The sequence below is a fragment of the Echeneis naucrates genome, chromosome 5 (assembly GCF_900963305.1).
Source record: "Echeneis naucrates chromosome 5, fEcheNa1.1, whole genome shotgun sequence".
In the NCBI taxonomy this organism is placed as follows: domain Eukaryota; kingdom Metazoa; phylum Chordata; class Actinopteri; order Carangiformes; family Echeneidae; genus Echeneis; species Echeneis naucrates.
In genome coordinates this window covers 9,024,976-9,049,555 of record NC_042515.1, presented here as the reverse complement: position 1 = coordinate 9,049,555, position 24,580 = coordinate 9,024,976, and the positions used below count along the sequence as shown (strand labels likewise).

General features: G+C 40.2%; 2 protein-coding genes across 3 annotated transcripts; both read right to left on the bottom strand.

Annotated features, from left to right (window-relative positions):
• Positions 1-985: 985 nt before the first annotated feature.
• LOC115043327 (leucine-rich repeat-containing protein 3-like) lies at positions 986-6,711 on the bottom strand. Its single transcript, XM_029501671.1, has 3 exons — positions 6,564-6,711; positions 6,256-6,285; positions 986-4,640 (listed from the first exon to the last, which is right to left on the bottom strand). Exon 3 carries the CDS (start codon positions 4,571-4,573, stop codon positions 3,716-3,718), a length of 858 nt encoding a protein of 285 aa, XP_029357531.1. The 5' UTR covers positions 4,574-4,640; positions 6,256-6,285; positions 6,564-6,711; the 3' UTR covers positions 986-3,715.
• Positions 6,712-10,074: 3,363 nt separating this feature from the next.
• Positions 10,075-24,238, bottom strand: myg1 (myg1 exonuclease). Of its 2 annotated transcripts, XM_029502509.1 has the most exons (8): positions 24,187-24,238; positions 23,911-24,026; positions 22,947-23,059; positions 19,171-19,330; positions 17,952-18,101; positions 16,929-17,051; positions 16,211-16,392; positions 10,075-10,550 (listed from the first exon to the last, which is right to left on the bottom strand). In XM_029502509.1, the coding sequence occupies exons 2-8, from the start codon at positions 24,001-24,003 to the stop codon at positions 10,361-10,363; spliced, it is 1,011 nt and encodes a 336-aa protein (XP_029358369.1). In that variant the 5' UTR covers positions 24,004-24,026; positions 24,187-24,238; the 3' UTR covers positions 10,075-10,360. The 2 variants fall into 2 exon arrangements, with proteins under 2 accessions (XP_029358369.1, XP_029358368.1); XM_029502508.1 differs by lacking the exon at positions 24,187-24,238 and having other exon boundaries at positions 23,911-24,180.
• Between the last annotated feature and the right edge of the window lie 342 nt (positions 24,239-24,580).

Below are 24,580 nucleotides of genomic sequence, written 5' to 3'. Positions count from 1 at the left end.
AAAACCTTCCACCAACCTCCTCTCTTGCTTCCTTCCTCTCTTCAAACTGCCCACCATGTCACTCCTGTACCATATCCACTAAAATATTAATATCTCTTTAAAAACCAAAAATCTAGCGACTCAGAAAGTGCAGGTGTTCTATTTCTACCGCCACAGTGTATCGAAAAGTTACTGTGTATTATAATAAAAAAACAATGGTGCTATTGTTGTAAAACAGTCTGTAATTTTTAACAACCAGATACTCATCTGTAGTGACTTGTATATATGTATGTATATGTATATGTGTGTATACATATATATGCAGCTTCTCAGAGAGAGCATTTGGCTGTCAGGATGATAAATGCCCCCTGCCTCGCCCCACCCTTCTGCTTCAACCATTGTTAGCAAACAAACATGTACTTGATCAGCCATTTTGCAATCAGGGCATGTCCAATTGGAACATTTCATTCTTTTTTCTTTTTTTTTTGTTTGTTTGTTTGTTTGTTTGTTGTTTTTTTCTTTATATTATTTGATATTTTAAAGCTACCTCACACTAAAAAAAAAAACATCACAAACTAATCTAAGACCTTTGCCCTTTGAATCTTTGTTTACCAATCCCATATTTTAGGCAAATAAAATTATGACCAATTTAAAAAAAAAAAATGAAAAATTTGTCAGGAAAGCCCAGTCTGCTGCCCCCCTTTGCTGTGACCTTTGACCCTTCCCCCATCCCCCTCGACTTCCTCCCATCAGTCCCCTCACACAGGGCGTGCCCTCTGCCTCGGCGTGCACACAGCCGAAGAGATTTAAGGTGTGTTTAACTTTGTTGCTGCAGTTCGACAGCCAGTGCAGAGGGTTCGTTTGTGTGAGGTTGTGTATATTTTTATTATTAATAATAGTATTATTATTAATAATAATAGCATTATTATATTATTATTATGATCATGACTTGTTTTTGTTACGTTTTAATTAATGTAAATTGGAAATAAAAGACAAAACCAAGTAACAGGCTGAAGTTGCTTTTTATTCATATCATGCTTTGTTCTCCCCCGTGTTGAAATATCTGGAGCAATGGGTTTCACTCCTCCCCAAGGAAATTCTTGAAAAACAGAAAAATCCCACCTAAAACATTTCACTGTGCCCTGCTTCCACTTGGTGTTTTCAAGATGATGTCCAGATATATTTCCAGGGGGAGAAACGGCTCAGATGTCAAACAAAGGCAGTGGAGAGGGGGATGAATGCAGGGCCATTTTGAATTTGTTTGATGGTGAATGGAAAAAAAAAAAAAAGAAACACAAAGTGACCGTTGAAGGAGGAGGTGGTGAAAGTTCATATCATGTACTTATTATATATGTAAAATAGTTTTTCAGTCGTTTCATTTTAACGCATGGTAGAGTAGAAATAGGAAACACTGCCGACCATGATCAGGTCGTTCTGTGAACTGCCAATGTCTTCCTGTATTTCTATTACTTCTCATCTTCTTGCCCTTTTCAACAGTAGCAATAAATGGTAGAAGCATTTCTCTGAACAACGTAGAGCAACGTTTCTTTTATTTTTTATGTATTTTTTTGTTGTTGTTGTTTTTTTTTTTCTGACATCGCTCCTTGATAGTTCATTCATTATTTAATGTAATGGTTTCCCATCTTTAAATGATCCTTGTTTAGGTCATAAATGTCATACAAACAGGAGAAAAAAAAATAAAACCACCAGAACAGAGATACATCACCAATAATAATAAAAAAAAAAAAGTACCTACAGAAAAAAACTACACACAGATGGCATGCTTGGTTCTTGTGTTGTGGGTTCTCAGCATCATTGTTCCATAATGAGCCAAAGGCCATATTATGTCAGTGCTTCAGGAAACTGAACTCTGGAAACATCCACATTAAATGTTTGATTTGTGACTGACAGATAACATAACATTCATGAGAGCATGTGCAGTTACACCAACAGGGCTTATCCACACATTTTTTTCTTTTTTAAGTCAAAGAATATCCTCCTTTTTGGGTTTTACATTTATCCTAACAATGTCAACATCGTGATCCTAGTTTGACTGACTCTAGCTCCATTTCACATTACGCACACACCACATTTAGTACATTTACAGACACAAAATGTTGGCCTGTTCTAGATTTCGTCTTCACTTACCGACCCAATTGTTAACTAAAATGGAGTACATTTATATTTTACTATATCTATGAATACTTAGAAGTTTGTCGCTGCACACTTTCATCCAGCGGGCATTAAAGACATTTGAATAGTAACAGAAGGAGTTCACATCCATGTTAGCAGCACGTTGCCGCACGTTGATAACATCAGGCAATTTGCATGTATTTACTCTTAGACTAAATTAAATTTATTAAGGTACGGTGTTCAGAAGAAAATGTGAACGTTCATTGAGAAGCATCAGCAGACACACTGCTAGCATGGTTAAAAATGTCCTCTTAAACCAGTCGCTCACAGCCCCTTTGGCCTGAGAGCCCATAAAATGAACTGATGGGCACTCCTCACCCTGTTAGAGCCAACATGTCCTCAACAAAGGCTTTAAAACTCCACAAATGCATAAAAATGCACTGAATCTGAAAAATGAAATCAAATTTTAGTCTGACCCCAATTTGAGAAATCCAAACTCAGATTAAATATTTCTGGCTACAAATCTGAGAGAGAAAGGCGAGCAGCCCTCCATCCCCCTCCCTTCAGAGAATAATGTTCCAGCTCACAGTAAAAATGATTACGATGAACTCAAGTGAAATGAAAAAAGGCTGTTAATCCATCCACAATTTGTTCCATTTACTCTGAGCTGGATATTCACTGGACCTAAAATATTTTTAAAATAACAAGCATTGCATTTAGTGGGAAAAAAAATGCATTTTCATTTCAAGTGCTCTTTACCAATGTGGATAAGAAAAATCTTTTATGCAGTCTGTATGGAAATCGGAGAACCGAACAATTTATTCACAGCAATCAGTGCAGAAAGGAGGCAGGACTCAAGAGATGAATTAAAGCTAAACTAACAGCCTCTCTCAGGATAAATGGCTAAACCGATGTCATTTATAAGAGTGACTGATTTCTTGCTAAAATGTCTCTGTACCAATCAGTGATCGCTGTACAAGTGCTAAGCCAGATCAGCAGTTCTCCCCAAGAAATGAAACAGCTGGCTTAGCGGCTGAGCACTTGGAAAGACTTAAATGACATCTGTGCTATGAAACTAAAAATTGCCACAACGACGACGCACAAAAACACCACGTGTGCACATGCGCACAAATGAAGCAAGCAATTAGACAAGGACACACATTTGTGTTTGCAAGCCATCCCTTTTGACCTGATAAACACACTCCACCTGATTAGAGCCTTTCAAGTGCTCATTACAGGTCAGTTGGTCAAAGACTCCTAATTAGGGCTTAATGAAAGATAAAGGGAGCAACATGATGTGTGAAGGAAAGAACAGGAGAGAGTGACTACAACGGGAGAAGAGGGTTACAATGTGACAATTCCTTTCAAGGTGTCCTTTTTCCATCGTCTCATCGTCATTCAGTTTCTTCTCTTGTCTCTGTGCATGGTGGTGGTGATGCAGAAATGAGGAAACCAATAAACTGGAAAGGTAATAGTAAGTTAATTGCGTATGGGTGCAGGGAGTAACAAAACCCAGCAGTGAAAGGTCCATTCAGCGCTCATCAGTCACTCTGCTTAAAACTGGAATTCAATGATTCCATTCGAATCACGGCTGAGCAGAAGGTCAGAAACCTGTGCTCAGGGTGTCCGTCTCAGTGGGGGTCTTGCGCGGGCTGGGTAAACTCTTCAGGTACTCCAAATGCCTGCGGGCCTCGGCCTGGTTCTGCCTCACATAGTACACTACATACACAATGACCATAAAGAACCACACAAACATTGTCACCAGCATGGCAACATCAGTGGTTTTCCTATGCAGGCTGCAGAAATTCACCCCAGAGCCCAACAGTTTGACCAGCGGCTGACCTGCGTGCTCGCCCGGCGACCCCGGGTCCTCCCACCTGCTGCCCTCGCCCACACCCCGCACAGAGCTCTCGCAAACGATCCCGTTCACTGTCTCGGGCTCCAGGTTCAGACTCTCCATCAGCTCCTGGAGAGCGCAGTCACAGTGCCAGGGGTTGTGGTAGAGGCGTGTATTTGCACGTGTGGAGCCAAACTCCTCCCTGTTGGCCTGCCTCAACTGGTTGTGGGAGAGGTCCAGCAGGCGCAGCTCGGGGCCAAGGTGCCGCAACGCCCCTGAGGCGAGCGAATCGATGCGGTTGTGGGACAGGTACAGGTCCCGCAGGTGGACCAGGCCGACGAAAGCGCTCTCTGGGATGCTCCGAATGTAGTTGCGCTCCAGGTGGAGGGAGACAGTTTCAGGTGGGATCCCCTCTGGGATCTCCCGCAGCCCAGCATCTGAGCACTGCACGGTGGCCGTGTCCCAGGTGCAGAGGCAGCTGTCCGGGCAGTGGGGGGAAGCTTGGCCCCACAGGACAGAGAACAAGAGCGAGATGTGAAACCATAAATGAAGATCCACTCCTTTAGCTTCTCGTCTACCTCCACTGATGCTGGTACGTCTCTCCTCACACCAGCCTGCGCACATCGTGTCACCATAGCCCCCTGACACACACCAGGTCCCAAACAGACACACACGGCCACACCGGGAGAATCTGGCAAACCGGGAGAAAAAGGGGGTCAGTGTGGAAGGACGAGTCTCAACAAACCCTTTAAAAAACCTTTACAATCAACTGCTGGCAGGGCAGATTATTCACATAAGAGGAGAATGAGTAGCAAAAGAAGGTCAGTGGGCAAAGAGATTGAGACATTGAAATGAGCTTAAACCAGTTTAGCTGAAAAATGCAACCACAGGATGAAAATGTCAGCGCAGGAATGCCTCTATATCATTTTGCACTGCAACAAATTCATATTTTGTGCTGGCGTTTGTTCGTACCTTAAAAAAAGAAATTGGACTTTTAGAGCAGGCAACTGTGTTTTATTGCACTGATCCCTGGTGAATCACTGTTCAAGCAGCAGTAATGGCACTTTAAGTGATCCAATCAGTATGAAAACACCTCTTGTATTTTTGCATTAAAGGACATAAATCATGATGCATGATTGTCTGACGTTCTCTCACCCAAGAAGGAAGGCATCACATTAGAGACATCAATACATGTTCTTCTCATTTATCCCTCCATCTGCTTTCCCATGATGACATGCTCCTTTAATCATATTCCATGGGTGTAGGAAGTGAAGGTGGGAGTTAGTGAGGAGCGGGATCAATAGTCCAAGTATTGCTTGCTACACTGTTAACAGCAAGAACATCAATCCTGGCCAAGTCGCATGGTGTCAATAAGTGACAAAGCTGGAAAAATAACCCAGCAGCAGTCTGGGTGTTAGTGTCTGCTCACTGCTCAGATGCTTTGGAGGCTAAATAAATAAATAAATAGATAAAACTATGGATGGACTCAAAGCCACTGGAGAAAAAACTGCACGTGTTCTGTTATGTATGTTAAGCTATTTTGGAGCTGCTCCATCTTATTTGCTGGCCTGTCAGACAGATTTCTTTCCTTTTTTAATGTGGGTGATGCTCTAAATACACTTGGGGCGTCTTTGTTTTGTTGAAATGCGTGGCCAAATAGTGGTCTCGCTCCAAGACGGGGAAATCACAATACACTCAACCAATCTGATTAAAAGGCCATCGTCCTAAATGTCAAGCACTTTGTGCTTCGTCCCCGTCTTCATAATAGAATCTAAACCGTCATGTTTCCTTATTCCCCTGAACAGAAGGTACATGTAAAGGTTTCTCTTCCATAACAGTGGCCTCGATTTGTCTGATACTTCCAAAGATGACAGACGGACAGACAGACAAGCAGGCCGTGTGTCTGACTGACTGACAGCTTTGTGATGCCCATCAAGTGGCACTGTGTGTCTCTGTGTGAGCAGAGGTGATGATTTGGTTCATCACTCATTATCCATCAGTTATTAACATATTAATGAAGATGCATGCAAATCCCCAAGTAAGAAAAATAATTATCAGCTCATGAATAAGAATGGGAATGAGGAAATGAGGAGATGAGGGAATGAGAAAGGCTGAAAGACAGGAATGGGGAGAGACTTGAAAAGCAAATACAGCTGCCAGTGTGATTACAGCTAACGTCTGAAATGTTCCTGAGTAAAAATAATAACATAGCTCAGATGTCAGAGGAAGAATCCCTGTTTTCTGAGTCTGACTTCATTTGGAGTGTCATATTCATCTGCACTTTCAGGACAAAATGTCATCTTTACCATCAAGGACTGGCCATGGAGGTAAGGAAACTGGAATAAAACAAAAACCAAACAAAACACACATTTTAAACTTCATGCAGACAAAGATTTTTTTTTTGTTTTTAATTCGCAGTTTGGGAACTTTTGAAATTAGCAAAGTGAACTATTAAGGCATTTCCTTTTTTATTTATTTATTTTTTTGTTCCACCTTAAAAGTTAATACAAAGGGAAGAGAAATCATTGACTCCACCAAACAGGGTGAAGCTCATGGTTATTAAACGATCCTCCATGCTGTTTATTATTTAATATATATTCAAAAAATAACTTACCAGTAGACGGTTTCTTATGAAGTTTGTGATCCTGAAGGTGGGTTGGGGTTTTGGTTTATTATGTCCTAGACTCCCTTTTCAGTTTTTCTTTGGACTTTTTCTGACAGCAGAATGGACCTGTCACTGGACATTTTCTTCCTCAATGCTGATACTGCTAAAAAAAAAAAAAAAAAAGAAAGGCGATGAGAGGAGAATCAGTGCTGGATCCTTTTTTTGTCGCCTGCAGAGGGATTATTCCTGGACTGACGAACTGGAGGGAAGGTAGAGAGAGCAAGGGAGACAGAGGGAGGGGGGAGAGAGGGAGAGAGAGAGAGAGAGAAAGGGATGTGGGGCAAACTCTCCCTCCGTCTGTCTGTGTGTAACGAGGAGGAAAACATGGAGGTGTGTCATCATCACATCAGTCTGAGGTTTCTAAGAAAACACTGCTCACCTCAGGATGAGATATTAACCGATTTACTTGCAGGCTTGATTAGATTATTTTTCATGTATTAGCTCTTCCTGCTAAATGTGATTGAATATCATGAGGCAGGAAAAAAAAAACTAACTATATATATATATATACATATACATATATATATATATATATATATATATATATACAAATTTTAAAAGATTTGCCTCCTTCAATCACCAATTTTAGGTTTCCAGTGAAGACACACAGAGGAGAGGAAGGACAACATTACAACCTTGGGAGCCCAACACCTAAAAGGGTCAGAAATTTCCATTTAAATGGCAAGGACATAGACAAACAGACACGGTGTGTGTTCAAAAATGTTATTAATGAGGGTTTACTCCTGGCACAAGTGGCCTGCTATCACACTGCTCTTCCAACATAAGCAGCAAGAATATTTGTCGATCTACAGAAGAGCCCTTGGGGGAGGAAAGGATGAGTCTGACAGCTATGGTGGCTCCTCATGTCCTTCCTCTAGCTTCTCAGCCAGAACTCAGCCAAAAACTGACATTTCTCTTCCTGACCAATAGAATAAAAAAATGCTGCAAAAATAATGTTTTGTTTTTTTTTTGTTGCTGTCACTTTATATGCTGCATGTTGTGAATGCCCTTGACAAGTGATTCTCTCCATGGTTGTCAGAGACATGGATGCCGACAAGCCCAATTTTTTATTATTATTATTTTTTTTGGTTTGTCAGAAAGAGAATAGGGCACAAAGGGCTGCATGATGAGGAAATGAAAGATTAAATAAAAAAAAAAGAAAAAAAAAAAGAAATGACATATTGTCTGTTTTTCTGGTCCCTAAATTGAGAGTTAATGGTATGATGATCTCTGAGAAGTTCAATTTACTTGGAGGGAAGAAAAAAAAAATATATGATATGGAATATCATATCAGATATGGAAAAAAAAAATCAGGAAGAGATGAGCATTGCAAGGAGACAATGTGAACTCTACGACTGGAAAACCTGACTTCAGTGAAGCAAAGCAGTTCAGCTGTGGTCTCCAGAGTGTGCAAATCAAAGAAGCTTACAAAAAAAAAATGTGTAAACAGGTAGAAGCAGTGGAAAAGCTCTGACAGCTACAAACAGAAATCTGATCCTCCAGGACACGGAGCCCCTGCTTAGCTATGATTTTGTCCATTGTGTGTTAGTAGGAATATGTAGGAGCACAGAAGCCACAAAATACCTGTCCTGGCTGTGCGTTTGAGCACGTCTGCTGAAGCAGGAGAGACAGAGATATAAAAAAAAAAAAAAAAAAGGCAGTGGAGCGTTTCCCGTTGTTAGCCTATCATTCTCTGGGGATGAAATCCACTAACAACAGGTCGTGCTGGGGGCAGGTGCTCTGCTGAGGCTCTCAGTGCACCATTTTTCCACAGTGTGGCCAACTGGGACTCGCACTGGAGTCTGAAAACGCTTACAACTAAGGACCAACACAAAGGTGGGGACTGGTGCTGTGTTAGAAACCACAACGCAGACGGAAAAAAAACACAGTTGCTGACAAAACATAATGAAAAGCATTAAAGGAATTTTGCTTTGTGGTTGATTTAGGTGACAGGAAAGGACTTCATGCTGGCTAGTTCATTTTCGACTTTGCAGGGGGACAAAGCAGAGCAAAGACTAAAATAAAAAAAGTAAAAATAAGAAAAAAAAAATAAAGAAATACAGGAAAAGGCTTTTGAGCACATTTTCAATTTCAAAAATAAAGTTGCAGCATCTTGTGAATTTCTTGTGCAAGGCAATCAGGCAAGTGCACTTGATCATGAGTAAGGCTGAAAGTGCGCATGCAAGGGTAAAGTGGTGGCTGGAAACTCAAATCAATACTTATTAGGATACACATCAGTCCCCTCCCAGACCTTTCAAAATGATGCTCCTATCAGACTGTCTGAAATTACACCGTTATGGTGAATGCGCCTTCAGTGGCTCCTGCTGGGAAAATAGGGTCATCTTCTGTACCTCCCAAAACAACACAAACGTTTGGCTGAGACTACAACATAATACGTGTCACTGTAAAATCTGCGGAATAAAGAGCAGCGCAATAACACTAAAATGGGTGTGTGAGACACAGGAAGTCAGGAAAAGAAAACGCTGGGGGGAAGAATATGTTTCCAGAGCTGCTCAAAATAACCATTGCACTCTCAGCTAAAAGGGAAGCAATAACCACGCAGTTGAAACTTGAGACTAAATATAGATTAGATAGCAATGAGCACTTTGTTTTCATGATGAAGACATTGCCTCTCAGGCATCAGATGTTTGGATTTATTCAAGAGCGTCTGTTTTGGTGAAAACAGAAAAAGAAGGAGACAAGTGAGTGGGGGGGGAAAAAAAAAAAAAAAAAAAAAGGTCTTGCAACTCAAGAATGAACAAACCGCACAACTAAAACCAATAAATGACAAACACAGGTAAAAGAAGCAGAGAAACACTAAGAGCTTTCAGTCACAGCACGGTAATCGTTTCTTTCTTCTCCTTCTGCTGTGGTATTTACACAACAAAATCCGGCACCGCTGGAAATAAAATTTAGAGGTATGAAATGAGTGATAGTTTACATGTAGTAAGAGGTAGAGGGTAGCCTTGTGGAGAGCAACAGGTACAGCCAGGTGGGAAGAAAATGTGGAGAATTAATGAGAAAATTTAAGGCGCATCCCATAACTTCATTACAGGGAAATTGACTCTTCGCGCCATTAAGCAACCTTGGCACGACACTGGCTGCCACAAGGACCATTTCTACGTGCCGCTTGGAAGTTTATTACATTTTTTATTCCAACTCAGAATTAATCAGGCCTCATTATTGAGGCTTTGATCTCGGAAGCGGCGGAAGCAGTGTCCGTATCTCTTTGTAGTGCTGCAGCTAATGTCAGCATTCTGGAAATGAAAAGATGAACCAGCATCCAGGTGTCCGTGTAAATGAGCCCTTTAAAGGAGCGGCCGTCATATTCACAGGCTTTTAAAATGCTGGTTGGCTAGACGGACCACAGTGTATTACCTCAGCTGATGTGAGCAGAGATGGAAAAACAAGATGACATTTATGGACTAATACTGAGTTGTTCACAGAGGACCAATTTATAATCCAAATAGTAGTTTATTGAAAATGAATGCAAAAGCAGTACAGAGAGAGAGAAGAGATAACAGGAAGGAGTCACCATATGACTCAGTATTATGAGAATAGGATTCAGGGAATTGACCCAAAGTTATTAGGCTGCCATTTCCTTACGATACCCATTCTGGTAAGACAGAAAACATTAGCCCTGGTTTGGACAAATAAACTGGAAGCTAGCCAATTAACAAATCAATCCCCCCATCCTCTACAATAACTGACCACGAGAACAAAATGTTTCGTTCTATACGGCCCAATCAGCTGCTTCCATTTGCAGGAGCCTGGGCGGCAGCCTGCAGGGTCCTCCGGGCCATCTCCAAGGCTCCTTCCTGAGTCTTGTTCCCGCCAATAAAGCCTCCAGCATGGACGAAGATGCTGCCCTGGATCCCACTGAGCTCCGACAGTGCTTCATCTCGAATGCCACGCCACTCTTCTGGCAAGGACAGTCTAGGAAAGGAAAACAGGGGAGCACGTTGGCTTACAGATGGACACTGTGTGGTCAGCTGCTCACTTCCTGTTGACGCATTACTTTGGCAAAACAAGTTGTGCTGTGCATGTCAGCATAAGCACTTCCCCTCTTGCCCTGTCTTATATAAAAGTATACTGAATATATCAGGACTGCTAGCTGGACAAAACAAGCATATGAATGTTTCTCCTTGGGCTTCAGCATGCTGACTTAAAAAAAATAAATAAATTACCCATATTCTGGCATTGTATTCATCAATAAAGAAAGAAAAATATTGCTAACAACAAAGGCCCAAAAAGAAACAATTATTTTAACTACGATTTTTATTTTGACTTTGATTACTTTCATCTGTGCAACTGAACACATATATGGGAGGTAAACTGCTGCTATAAGAGGTAAACTAGAGTAACCCTCTCACATACCACCACCGCAATCATCCCCAGCAAAATGACCTACAGAATCAGCTTTATTCTTCTCTAGTAATTTCGAAAATCACTGATCAACCCAGCAGTCGGAGAGCCATACAATGCGGCGGAGTCAACAGGCAATCTTACAAAGTGCGGACAAGATTGGCTCTGTGAGAATTTAAGAGTTGACCTTGACAAAGCGTCTGTGAATGCAGCACACAGAGGCTGGAAATTCATAAAAATATGGAGCAGCTCATTTACCACCCACTGGATGCAACACAGACTCCTGTCTATAGCTTAGCACGTCGTTTAAAACACATTACCACTTTCTGAGTGTGTGCGTGCGCATTTCCTCGATGGGATTATTATCTCCATTATCTCAGAACACTGTTCCTAAACGTACTGATACATTCAAACATATTTCATTCAGATTCTGATTCTATTCTAAATCATTGCTTCATCACTCACCTCTTGCTCTTCCACTGCTTCTGAAATAGACTTTAAATGCTTCAAACGCATCTAAATCTGCTAAAAGCTTCAGATTTCACTAAACATGCGCTGCCATCCTCATTCTTCTGTTCCTCTCTGTCAGATGCTTTTTAAATTATGGAACTGTAGAGTCAAACTTGTGAGGATTCAAATGAAAAGGCTGCCAGTCTGAAGCAAGGTAAGTACTTTCTTGTCTTCTCTTCCCCGATTTGAAGGGTTCAGTTCATACATATTCTGCTTCTCACTAAATATTTTTCATCCATAATTGCAACCATCAGAGTGCCAGGAGCTTTAAAACGATCAGAAATGATGACTGACATGCACACAGGCACTGAAACTGTTTTTCTCCAACTCCATGCCATGAACTCCAGGTTACACAGACATATCCCTATTAAGACTGTTTGTAGGACAACCTGTGGAGGGACGCATGGCAAACCAGTAATCCCTGTTAAATGAATCAACCAATCGATAGCTCCACAGTATGGCTGGAAAATGAGCTCTAAGGAAAGGTCAACAGAGCTGGTAATGAGGGAAGGAGTAGGAGGGGATGACTGTTGTTGTTATGACAGGAAGCTCCAATTCTTCAAGATGATCGGTCTAAAAATATACAGAAAATTAGCAAATTACTCTTGTGATGGAATAAGACCCTCCTCAGACATTTACCATACCATAATGAGACATATATTGAGAAGGACTGCTTCATTAGGGAAAAAATGTTCCTCAGGATTAGATATACTGGAGGTAATGGTTTATTGAAACATTGATGTCGACGAGGGATTGTACAGAATCATAACCCTCTGTGAGGTGTCAACCTCTGAAATGATCTGAAATGAAATACATCTGAATGGCCTAACGACTGATTGAAAGTTAATAAATAAATAGGTCAATATTCATCAGCTGAAACCCTAAAACGGAGGTTTAGTGGGTAACTGGGTCAGCGTGTATTTCTAAAAATGTTCTGGTCTAGGTCGTATTGCTGTCAACCTACCATATTATCCGATACTGTGCACCTCTGAGGAAGGGCTGTTTCCACTCCCCTCTTCCCTCTCCTGTTTCACATTTCCTCAGCAATGTGATCCTGATAAAAATAGACCCTTTCCGCCCCACAGGTGCAGTGGCAGGGACACAGGTGATAACAACACCCCTTTCGTGGAGATGGCACATGCCTACTGGGAGGAAGCACACCACCCAGAGAAAGAGCCATCTGGAGCTATGTTTTTTAATCCATCTCACAAGCCATTGTTCCTGTGTAGCTCCACCCCAACTGTGTGTTTGCACTGAATTATCCCTCTGAAGAACTAAACCACCATAAACAGGTGCCTGTGTCTTTTTAGTTCAAAGCGCTGCTGACCGCCTCATGAGATTCTGCAGCGAAGGGTTGGAAAATAAATAAAAGGAATGAAGAAGGGGAGGTGTGAAAGGTGAGACAACAAGATAGGGGAGAGGGTAGATGAAAAGCAAGGGGAGAAACTGGATTAATAAAATGAGACAAAGACAGATAAGAAAAAAGGTGATGAAAGGAACAGGCTGATTATGGGAAAGACAGAAGTACTGTACATGAGAGAGGGGACAGAGGCAGAAGGAATCACTATTAGGACAGTGGGGAGCTCAGGGAAACAAGTGATAATAGAAAGTGTGAAACCAAGCAGCTAGGTCTGAATCAAAAAGATATTCTACCTTCATCCTGCGTCTTTAGGCACAATCTGCTAAGGGACCTCCTTCTGCTCTCAAGCAACTCACAGTGTATCAATAATGACATGTCAAATCCGGAAAAAAGCACAAGGGAGCATACTGTCAGAGGTGCTAACAGTTAAGAGCAAGGTGGTCAGGTGGATTATCTGTCTGTTTGTGACTGCCAGTTCACAAACATAGATTCAGATATCAGAGATGTTAGATTTATGAAATCAATCTTTGTACATCCAACTTTGCAAATCCGCCTCAGATCCAAACAGTATTCAACATATTTAAAAAAATTTGAAAATTCCACAAATAAAACAGACAGGAGAAGAATAGCAAATGAAGGCTGAGAGGAAAAAATACAACTATTACCTGGTGCACATTCAGAATCACCAAGTCTTCAATATACTTCCTATTTATGGACACAATTGTTTCATCGATTTCCACCCATTCTATATATCATCTATAATCCCTCTTTACAACGCAGTTTCCATTATTTGTGAAGCAATCAACCTTTGCTGTGTGGTATTAAAATTTCAAAAGGCAATGACAAGAAACAATACACATTATTGTGTGTAATTTTGTCGTATCGATATCAGCTTCACTGTTGACCCAGCAGCGCTGTGTTCTTTATACTGCTGCCAGCCTTCAAAAGGCACTCAATCAACAAGGCAGTCACAGGAATCAAAGAATTCATCGAGCTGAATACACGCCGTATAATAATCAGAAAAGCATGTGTATTCAGTGCAAATGACGAGAGGTTAGGCTGATGAGCAACGTTAAAAAAATATTCAGCACACACAGACGAGTCTGAGTGACTTCATTAGCTGATCCACAGACAACAATATTGACATTTCCTTCCTCGTTCCCTTTTTTAATTTCCAGCGACAGCATAAGAGCGGCGTTTTGGGGAGATTGACAACCTTTGAACACAGTGAATTCAGTGTTGAATTAATTTATTTTATCTGAATTCTTTCAAATCACACGTGTGCTATTCAAATAACTACATGATAAAGTTACTACAGCTCAAAAATAATGTGTTTATTGGCTCTGCTGTTTTAGTGGCAGAGAAGCAAAACATACAGTATGAAATTAATTTTATGACTGGCTGACCGCAGACATCAGCTGCAGATTGCTCTTCAACCAATTGCCATTTAGGCCTTTACCAAATTAACTTTAATTTATTACAGCTGATCAAATCTGCCTGACAGTGGCATCTTGTCATTTTAACCACAAACAGAAACATAAAATAAAAAGCCTGCTACAAATCTGCACAACGAGGCAGAGATGAAAACGACAATAAAAATGAACTTTAAAAATAAAATGTGTCACACACTTGCAAGTTTTCGAGTGCAAGTATTTTGGCCAATGAGGATTTGAAAAGTAAAGTAGGAATGTGTTCGGGAAGATTTTGTGTGGAGGTCAGACATCAGACCAACTAAACTTCACTGGGGATGTTGACGATGTTATGAGAACAGCAGCACATGACGGAGACATTTTCCGCAAATAAACAATTCACCTGCAGCGGTAACCAACACAGATTTGATAGGTGTTAATCATCCAACAAGTTCACACAGAGCGTCTTTGTCACATCGCCACCGTCGCTATGTACTGACTGACAAGAATACTGATGCAATTTAATGAGCTCGCACGACGCACCTTGTGTTTAAGGCATGTGGCTTCAAAACATAATTATTGCTAGAAGATGCTGCTTAACAGCTGCAGCTGCAGGGAAGGATGCATTTATATTTGTGACACACCCACAATTCAAAGTGTTCGACAGTTTGTGATGCTTAAAAAAGGAATTGAAACATTGACAGTAAGAAGTAGACCGATGTGTCACGATATGAAAGAAGAAACAAAACTAAAAGACAGCTGAGAAAATAAATAAATAAATAAATAAAGGTTTAGAATGAAATCAGCGCAATCACTCTATTTCATGCCCCCATCATATTCATACTTAATCCATCACTTTACATTACCCTCTGTGTATTCAGATATTACAGCAAATTAGCACCTTAGGGTGGTCCACATTAGTATGTCACCATTTCATCTGGAAGTGCTGCGGGTAGACTCTTGTTACAGTACATTTCTGATTTAAAATTCAGACTTCAGAAAAAGGACTGGTTGGTTTTTTCTCTTCAGTGACAAGAAAATATTTATGAATATAAATATTTGCACGTTGCATTTGCACACAAACTACTGATTTATTCTGTGCTGCTATGCAACTCCTGAGATGGCTAAATTATATTCATATTATAAGAGGGCTATGATTGTGAGAGTGTGTCTGTGGTTCAATAGAGCATGAATCTCATGTCATTAATATTCACTTTCATAAAAATGCTGGAACACATTTAAATAAGTATCTGTATGTAAAGGACTTCATCAAACTGCCAAACCAGCAAGCAGCATACAGTATATGTGCATTTGAAGCAGAGCAATCCATTAGCATTTGGAAAACAAAGAGACACCTGAATGAGAGGGGTATGCATAAAGAAAGGGCTTTGGTGGGTTCACTCAGTGTGAAGTAGTAAGTTTACATCCTTTCTAACCCTGAGAGAGCAACGCGAGAAGAAAACCTCAGCATCAACTAAAGGATTGTCCTCATTCGAAAAACAAGTTTTTCTCCACCAGCAGGAGTTTCTCTCTCATCAGATGGCATGACGGCCCACTGTGAGCAGTTGTCAAACGGTCCAAAAAGCATGAAAGTTAAATCACACACCATCATCCCTGTCACCCGAGCTCAACTCAATTCAGCACACCTGGGAGACTCTAAAGCTCCGTCTGCGATTGTGTTCTCTTCCAATGTTTAAAGTAAATTCATTCTGGGAGAATTTAACTGTGAGTGAGTGTCACAACATCCCTGTGCGTTCTGCATGCTTAATTTCTGCGGCAGTAAGTCAGTTAAGGTGCCTCCACCTCGCATATCACACGGTGTGCCCCATGAAGCAGAATTGGCATTTAAACAACTTGTAATCAGATCAAACTAAAGAAAAACTTAAGATCAAGACAAAGACACAGCTCTTGTATTTGGAATAGGAGGGGGGGAAAAAAAAAAAAAAAATCACCTGTTCTCAAAGGTGTTGAGCCCAGCAGGGACACATTGGACCCTCCACTGACCATTCTGGTCTGGGTAAAGGACAAACTTGATTGGCGTCTCAATTTTGAGCTCCTTCTCCAGTGCAAACAGATGTTCCTTCCAGGGACAACCAGATTTGGGGAACAACAACACCTCTCCACTGGGATCTACCTAGTATTGAGGGATGAACCAGAAACCCGTATGTTAGTAATGTGCATGATAAAGGAGAATCCTTAAGAGTGAAGTTCTTTAGTGTTAGTGGAAACCAACAGTTATGGTTTTGTGTATTTTAGGATTCCTTAAATATAGTTGTTCTTGAATACTGTGATTAAAAATAAAATGTGAATAAAAATTCGATGCCATAAGAAGATTGCAGGTACACGAACAGGAGAGTCAGTCTTATTTTCTAATAACAACATTGTAATATACAAGTATAGTTGGTCTTAGTCGCCATATTACAAATTAATTCTAGTATATGAATAAAAAAATACGAACGAAACATTATAGCACCATGATCAGGCAACGCAGTTTTTACTGCCAGCTTTTATTTTAAAGGCACACAAAAAGGGGAAAACACTGAAAGGTTGTTAACTAATAAAGCATTGTTAGCCGTGTTATTGTGTGCAGTGGTCTCAGGACCTAAGTTAAAGGGACAATGAAAGGGAAAACTTAACTAAAATGTAAACTTAAATTGGACAGTCTTGTACCTGATGTCTCTCCTTAACAGCTTCCTCCACCACCGCACGAGCCGGCAGCCAGGCAGACATGTAATACTCCAGCTTGCCAAGGAACTCCTCACCGACCATTTTCATTGCCTTCTTAAAACCCTCCTATGGAAACACATACGGGCTATTGTCAAACACAGAGGAATCAATATGGAGGTACAAATTGGGATAAATAATGAAATGTTTTAAAACTTTACTGGACTTAAGATGTAATTTTGATGAAAGTCCTTTTGCTCATTCATATTACACCAAATCTGAATTCCACTGTAGTTTGATGTCAAATACTTTGAGTGAGATAAAACCTGGATAACAACAATAGTGCCAACTTCTCACTGATCTTTGCAGCCCTGCTTTAAAAGCTTCCTGTCATGCCCAGCACAAACCTCAGTCTGACCTCCCTATCGCAGTTTATTTTGAATAGAAATATATATAGTGCATAAAAGAAAGATAGTGATGGAGGGACAGGAACACTTCATACACACGTCTGTCACGCATCATGCATCTAATTATGACTGCAGTTAGACAGGCTTAGATGTTAGACAACCATAACCTCCACTATGTTTTTCAATTATTACAGGCAGCTCCTGTTGTGAGTTCACCCTGTCAGTGCACCACTAAGTGCACACTGCCTGATCTCTGACCACTCCAGAAGAAACTGGAGGCAAGTGCCAAGAAAGCATGAAGCTGTGTTAATCACAAATGACCTGAAACTTGGTTTAAAGAACACCCAACGTTTTATGCTGTGATTTGATATATTGTAAAATATCAACTACAACAACTTTAAATTAAAGCCACAAAGATATAAGTTATATAATGTATGACACATCTTTCATTTGACCATTTCATATGACAGATTCAAACCAACAGACATTAATTCAAATCTGGGATAGATTTCAGATATTAGACATCAATTTTCTTCACACTAATATAAAAGTTATGCACTCCACCAGTCTGTGCACTAAGAGTGGATAAACATTCACTTATCAGTCATTCTCATGCCATCACCTCGGTGTCCTGATTCTTGCTGTTCCAGCATGGGTTCAGATAACTGACACGTGCACTGAGGTTGGTGGAGATGGAGTAGCGGGCCTCCCCGTCATACTGTGAAATGCCATTGTCTATAGCATCCACCTCCTCCACAAAGTTCTCATACAGCTGCAAAGAAGTGAAAGAGAATTCAGAGGTTATGAGGCTGTAACGGATGGAAATTGGTGGTTTTATAATAATGCCCGTTTTTAAAAAGAAGAATTGGATTCCTATTTTAAAATCAGCTTTGCAAAGACATAGAGGACTTTTGGGAGAGAGAAACGTACAGGGATTAGATTATCTAGATCGAAACACACTTGGTCAGTGCATGGGTATTTATTGAAGGCTGAAGTGCTCATCTGAATTATTAAACCAAACGGAATTTGGCTAATTGCAGCTACATTAAAGTTCACTGGCAAATCTCCAAGAAGAAGTAGATGAGAGGCAGAAAAGCCAAAACAGATTTACGGCTTTAAAGTGAACTCCTCAGTACGTCAAAGGGTCAATCACTCAAGAGATCACATTTTACAACTGACCTGCAAGTTTTCTGGGAAAAAAAAAAAAAAAAAAAAAGAGGCTCACTTTGTCTGAAGTGGGTGACACATAAAACATCCTAAAATAAATAAAAGCCCTCACTTACAATAAATGGGTTATTCTGTGCTCCAGGCAGAGTGACACTCAAAAGGCCAGTGATAGTGCGAGTTCATATTCATGCAAGTCCTAAGAATCAGCCGGCTTAATGTGCCTGGGCATGCTCCATTTAGCGATGCTTCCTGCTGACCAAGCTCTATGAAATGCATTAAATATAACAGTGGTGCCCTTAGATTCAATCTGGAGATGAATCTCTGTCACATCTCTGTCTCTATGCTCACACTTTAGGTCCCACTTTACAGACAAGTGTCTGAAGGAAGCATATTGCTATAAACTAAACTTAAAAATGTCCTATCTCCCACTGACAGTAAATGCATGGTTTGTGTTTTTGAAAATGGCCAACAACTGTTAGACACGCTTTGATAATTTAATTTCCTTTCAAGTTTATGTCCACGAGAAAATTCAAAATGTTTACATTTGACATCCCAGAGAGGACAACATTTTGGCAAGAGTGGGGCAATGGAACACATCTGCTTCCAATGAAGCAGTAAAACACATTTAATTGTAATCCACTGGCTGCTAAAACCTCCCTCCTTTCTGCTCTCACCTTGTCATACAGCACCTCCAGCTGCTTGTCACCCTCCTTCAGCTGTGTCAGCTGAGCCAGCAGCTGACGACCAAAGTGCAAGTAGACCAGGCCGGCTGAGCTGAGCTTGGTCATCCATGGCTTCTCTGGACGCAAACTGTGGAAGGTCTCTGCAAACGATCTGAGCAAAAAAAGATGGCAAGGGGTTGTCTGATGTGGCAGTCAGTTTTAACATGAGTCAATATTACCGTATTTACTGTTTAACTAATTAAATATATTTTCAAATTGTATTTACTCCAGTTTAATCAAGAAATCCCCAAAACAATCTGAATATCAATCAATAATATTAAAATATCCTACAATTGCAGCCCTGGTCACAAAGAGTGCGGCTGAAAATACTATATTATTTGATATTTTTTAGTATGGATTGAACTCTGACTCTCACAATATTTTCTTTTCTAGGGTTAAAAAAGAATCATGACATATTAAAAAAAAAAAAAAAAATTCAAAACAACTTCAGCTAACTTTCCTACACACACACACACCAATACTTTCTGAGAGACACTGACTGGACTAATTCAGTCCCCACAGGCCATGGATTTCCAATATTCAATACTGAGGCCAAGGCTTGGGTGAAGTCTTCAGTGTTCTGTTTATTAGCTGCTCAGAACCTATTCACGCTTTTCCTAATAACAAGCTCCTTCAGTCAAGTATCTGGTGCATTTAGCTCTATGCTGTGCATGACTGGATGTGTCCATAAATATTCCCTTCAGCTTCAGCAAGTGCATTTGCATTAACAGCAGAGAGAGACTGTGCTCAGCTGTGTTTGTAAGCGTGAGCACACATAAATAAAAGCCACCAGAGGTCTCTCCTCAGCCACGTGCTGAGATGGGTGGGCTCCAGCACTGAGCCACTGCTGGTCATTTAATTCAGGCTTAATTAGGATGCTTGGGCTGCAGCACAGCGGAAAACAGACCGACAAATGAATGAGTGACATGTTGGGGGGCGGCGGGGTAATCACAGCCATTAAAGGACTAATTGGCCAAGCTGAGGCATTTCTATGCTGATTATCAGGAGATGGGAGTGAATAAGCAAGAGGGAAATAACAGTGGAATGGAGAACGGCTGAAAGAGATGCTTATTAAAGAAAGCCTTGAAAATATTTGTGAGAAATCAAAGCTGGTCATATCTCTGAGCTCACTAGCATTTCCCCACACTGGACAAGATCAAACCAACTCAGTGAAGTAGAAGAGAAAAGCTGGACAAAAACTTTGTTGTGATAAGCATTGTTTGAATATAATGATGTGTGATTTCCATACTGCGGCAGCTGGGCCACTTTTGCCTCAAAAATTGGCCTCATCACACTCTTGAATATAACCCAACTTGATGCATCACACTTAGTTACACAACAGAAACTGTGACTTTTAAACGATTATATTGTCACCAATGGTTAATGTAACTGTAACTACTCAAATTCAATTATCTACTCCAGTCAAAATTACCTGTTGGTATCTAATTCATCCAGGAAAAACTTTAGACACTCCATCTCCAGTCTTTATTTTTCTCTGATCACGCTGACAAAAATTATTCAGTCTAGCAACTGTCATTTCTGAAAACTCTTAACTGGATTGAGAAATTTCTATCTGGTTACTCGTGTCCTCCTTTGAGAGGATGACGCTGCATTTAAATTCACTTAGACTTCACTGTGACCTCTGGTGCTGTACAGTAGAATAAATGTTTATTTAGGAGGTCTTCGGGAAGCGTGGCAGACTGAATCTTTGCTGGTCTTATTCCTGAATTTCTGGATAAATCATTTAACGGCATTTGAGACCAATTGCCCATTTGTAATTGTACAGTGCTCCAAGAATGGGGATGGCATTTTGTGTAAGATCACTGTTTGTATTAATCTGACATTCCTTATTCATACATGTTAAGTTAGACCTACGTACAGAAGATGTATGTGCTGGCCATTAACATTAATTTAGGAACATAATAATGCAGTACAGGGAGGGAAATGGGGGGCATGCTGTACTGTTTGAAAAGTGATTCACATCCACTGACAGACACTTTAAACTTCTAACTTTTTAGGAATAACTATTATATTTCTCTGTGGATGGGGTGCCACTATGAACACCATATTCCTAATTGCTGCGCTGTCACCGATTTTTAATTTTCTTTTACATGTATTCCTTTGCTGTGTGGGAGCAGCGAGTGCCATTTCAACCTCAAACTTAATCCCTGCCAGATCTGATTTGTGGTGCTTTATTAACTCTCAATCTGTATTCAGAGAACACTTCTCATGCAGCAATTTTCCTGCAGCTCTCTTCTCATATAAATGTTTTCTGTATCTGCAGCAGTTTCTTATAAAATGGTGCCTCAAGGATAAAAAAAAAAAACATTCTTACAGTAATAATAATCATAAAGTCTATGACCTGGATTTTAAGGAATAATTCAACCATTACAGAAATAATTTGGGTCCTTCTGTAGAAGAAGTTGAGAAGATTAATATTGCACTCTAAATGTGTGAATTCAATGTGAAGCTGGAGGAAACAGTGACTTCACTAAGCATTGCATAAAGACTGAAAATAGGATGGAGCTGTTTCCTGCTGTACCGGCTCTGTTTAAGAATAAAAAAAAAGTGACAAATATCCTGCTTTAATGGAGGGTTGCTGCAGTGACTTTCCGAAGTATAGACTTGTTCCTGGTAAGCTTAAAGTAATGACAAGACTCCAGGAAATTGACAATCAATAATACTGCACATAAACTCCCATAAACATTGTCAATAGTCAACTGGATTTGGTTACCAGTGAAGACAGCCAGACTCACAGTTTCCTATGTTCAGTCACGTAAGCTCTAAGTCAGCGGTATCACTCTTCTCGTTTCAGTCTTAGAGAGAAGCATACAGAAGCATTTCCCAAAATGTTATGCTTCTCTTTCATTGGTATAAGGTCATGCTTCGATTTCTCATCATGACATATTTGGTTTTCTGCCATCTTCATCTGTTCACACTCAATGCATTTTTCTTTGTTCATTTTTTTTATTCTTTCATAAAGTGCTCCTGAGATGACAATCGCTTTTGTCAGCTTTCTCCATCTTCCTACACCAACCCACCTAATTACATTCATCACAACTACCTTGCCCCTATCTGTACTTGCGAGTGACAGTCACATTCTCCTATGGCCCCTCACAGTGTTGGGGACTCGTGAGTCAACAGCAGGGGGGCATTCAGTTGAAGGAGTGCTAATTATCACTAACCACCTGCCGGGAAGAGAACCCTGGCATGTCTTTATCACCGTGGTCATAAAAGCTGTCTCTGATTATCATCAGGACATTAAGGTGATAAGACACCTGGAATGGGCTGATTACTAACGTGATGAGACTTCGAGTGAATGCAATCATTCAGAACTTTGGCATGAAATTTAGCAGAAAAAAATAGAGCCTGCTCCTTCATGAATCATGCAATCAGGGTGCAGGATGACAGAATCCTGGCAACCAGAAAGAAAAAAAATCACTTTGTTTTCAAGGACAACAAGAAAGGAAGAGAAGCTCTGATCTTCCCAAAGTAGATTATGAAACTGAGATGGGAGTGAAGGAAAGATGTGCAGACTTACACTGAAGTCTTAAAAGTTTCATTTCAACAATACTTCTGTCGGTTCGATACTTTCCCACTAATGAAAACAATACAAAGACAGCAAACCTGACATGAAACTTTTAAAGTCAATATTAGTCTCGAAATTTCAAAGTAAAAAAAAAAAAAAAGTTCCTAACTTTTTTAACAGCTCCCTGTCAGTGCTGTACCTCTGATGATGATCATATCGGTGCCTCTTGGGATCGAACTCTCCTCCCACATCAACAACAATGTCACACTGCGCCAGCTGTGCCGGGTCCCGGGTCCGAACAACTTCAGCATCCTGAGCAATGAAACAAACATTAACATTTTCAGGAAATGAAGCATATTTTCATTCTTTCATTTCATTTTTTAGTTTTATAAACCAAAAGTTCTGAAACAAATTCAATGTAACCAATTATACAGATACTGTGTCCTTAATTCAACCCACCAAAAATAGACCTAACCTTAAGTTCAAGACATGACCGGTAAATCTTTTATATAATAAAGATTACACAAACATAACTGTTTTGGGTTTTTTTTTGTAGATGGATAATAAGTAATAATAAGCATGTTGCCAAATCATGCCATGAAATAAAGTCATGACCCATATATTATGCAATTATTTCTTTGTATACTACTTAAGGTGCTGGCCCTTTAGTATCTGGTTGCACTGATCATTCTAAGTCAACAAGCAAATTTTCTTTATGATATAACTTTGTATATATATAAATAAATATATATATATATATATATATATATATATATATATTTATATATTTATTTTATATATTAAAGACGCTTTCAAAATAATTTGCAGACGGTTTTGCCTTATTGTTATTGCATGTACTTAACCCATTAACCTGACTCACTTTTTTCTATATCTGCTGGAATAATTACAGACGCATTTCATTTTTTCACAGCAAGATCAATCCATCTATCTGTAGAGCAGCACCCCCATTAGGTGTGTTTTAGCAAGACATGGGACCCAATGCATAAACACAAATACAATATTTCAGCCAAAAAAAAAAACACTTCTACACAACATCTACATGCCGGGAGTTGCAATAAAAGCATTTTAATTGCATAGTAGAAGATTGCGGTTAAAAAAGGAGATAGCAAACCGATAAACACACCTCGGTTTTCTTTGCCTACCTTGTACTCAGGTAACTGACGGAGGAGAAAACAGGCCAGAGCCTCGTCGCAGTGGAAGGTCCCGTTGTGGGTGCCGATCTTTTTCACCGTCATGTTTTCTGAGCACAGTCTCTTTGCTGCGCTTGACATGTATCGAGGATTTGCGGCGGTGGAGCCAACAGAGAGAAAGCAGCGGTTAGTCTGTGAAAGTGGCAGCCGAAAAACAACTGCCGGCTTGCTTACAGGCGTGTTTTTCGATAATTTAAGCAACGTGACATAAAAACGCCACATTCAAACCTGATTCAAACACGGCGGGGTGCACGCGTTGCGGGGGACGGCTTTGACCGACGGACCGGAAATACGCCGGAATTGGGCCGGATATGGTCCGTCTGTTTTGAGAACCGACTGTTCTGTTTTTTAAAATACGTCTAAAAATAATAATAATAATAAAAATGGGCGTAAAACCAATGAATACCTAATAATATCTGCACGGGTTTAATTAACTCCATGTATATCAGTGCATTTTTATGTTATATCAGTTCATGACAGCAGAGGACGCTGTAAACAAACACACAGCATGGAGAAGCTGATATAGACGATGATGGCACAGGCGCCTGTAGCAAAGTGCTTTATAAAAGATCATTTAGGAGCCATAATATTTTTTTGTCAGACGACAAAAGCGATTTAGACA

Bases quoted from the DNA above. Each gene is read 5' to 3' on its own strand.
- myg1 (XM_029502508.1), bottom strand. From the start codon at position 24,180: ATGTGGCGTTTTTATGTCACGTTGCTTAAATTATCGAAAAACACGCCT. The intron at 19,331-22,946 runs GTACAGCACTGA...TTTTTTGCTCAG, and splicing joins CGATATGATCATCATCAGAG to ATCGTTTGCAGAGACCTTCC. The intron at 17,052-17,951 runs GTGATGGCATGA...GTGTTTCCATAG, and splicing joins GCAAGAATCAGGACACCGAG to GAGGGTTTTAAGAAGGCAAT.
- LOC115043327 (XM_029501671.1), bottom strand. From the start codon at position 4,573: ATGTGCGCAGGCTGGTGTGAGGAGAGACGTACCAGCATCAGTGGAGGT.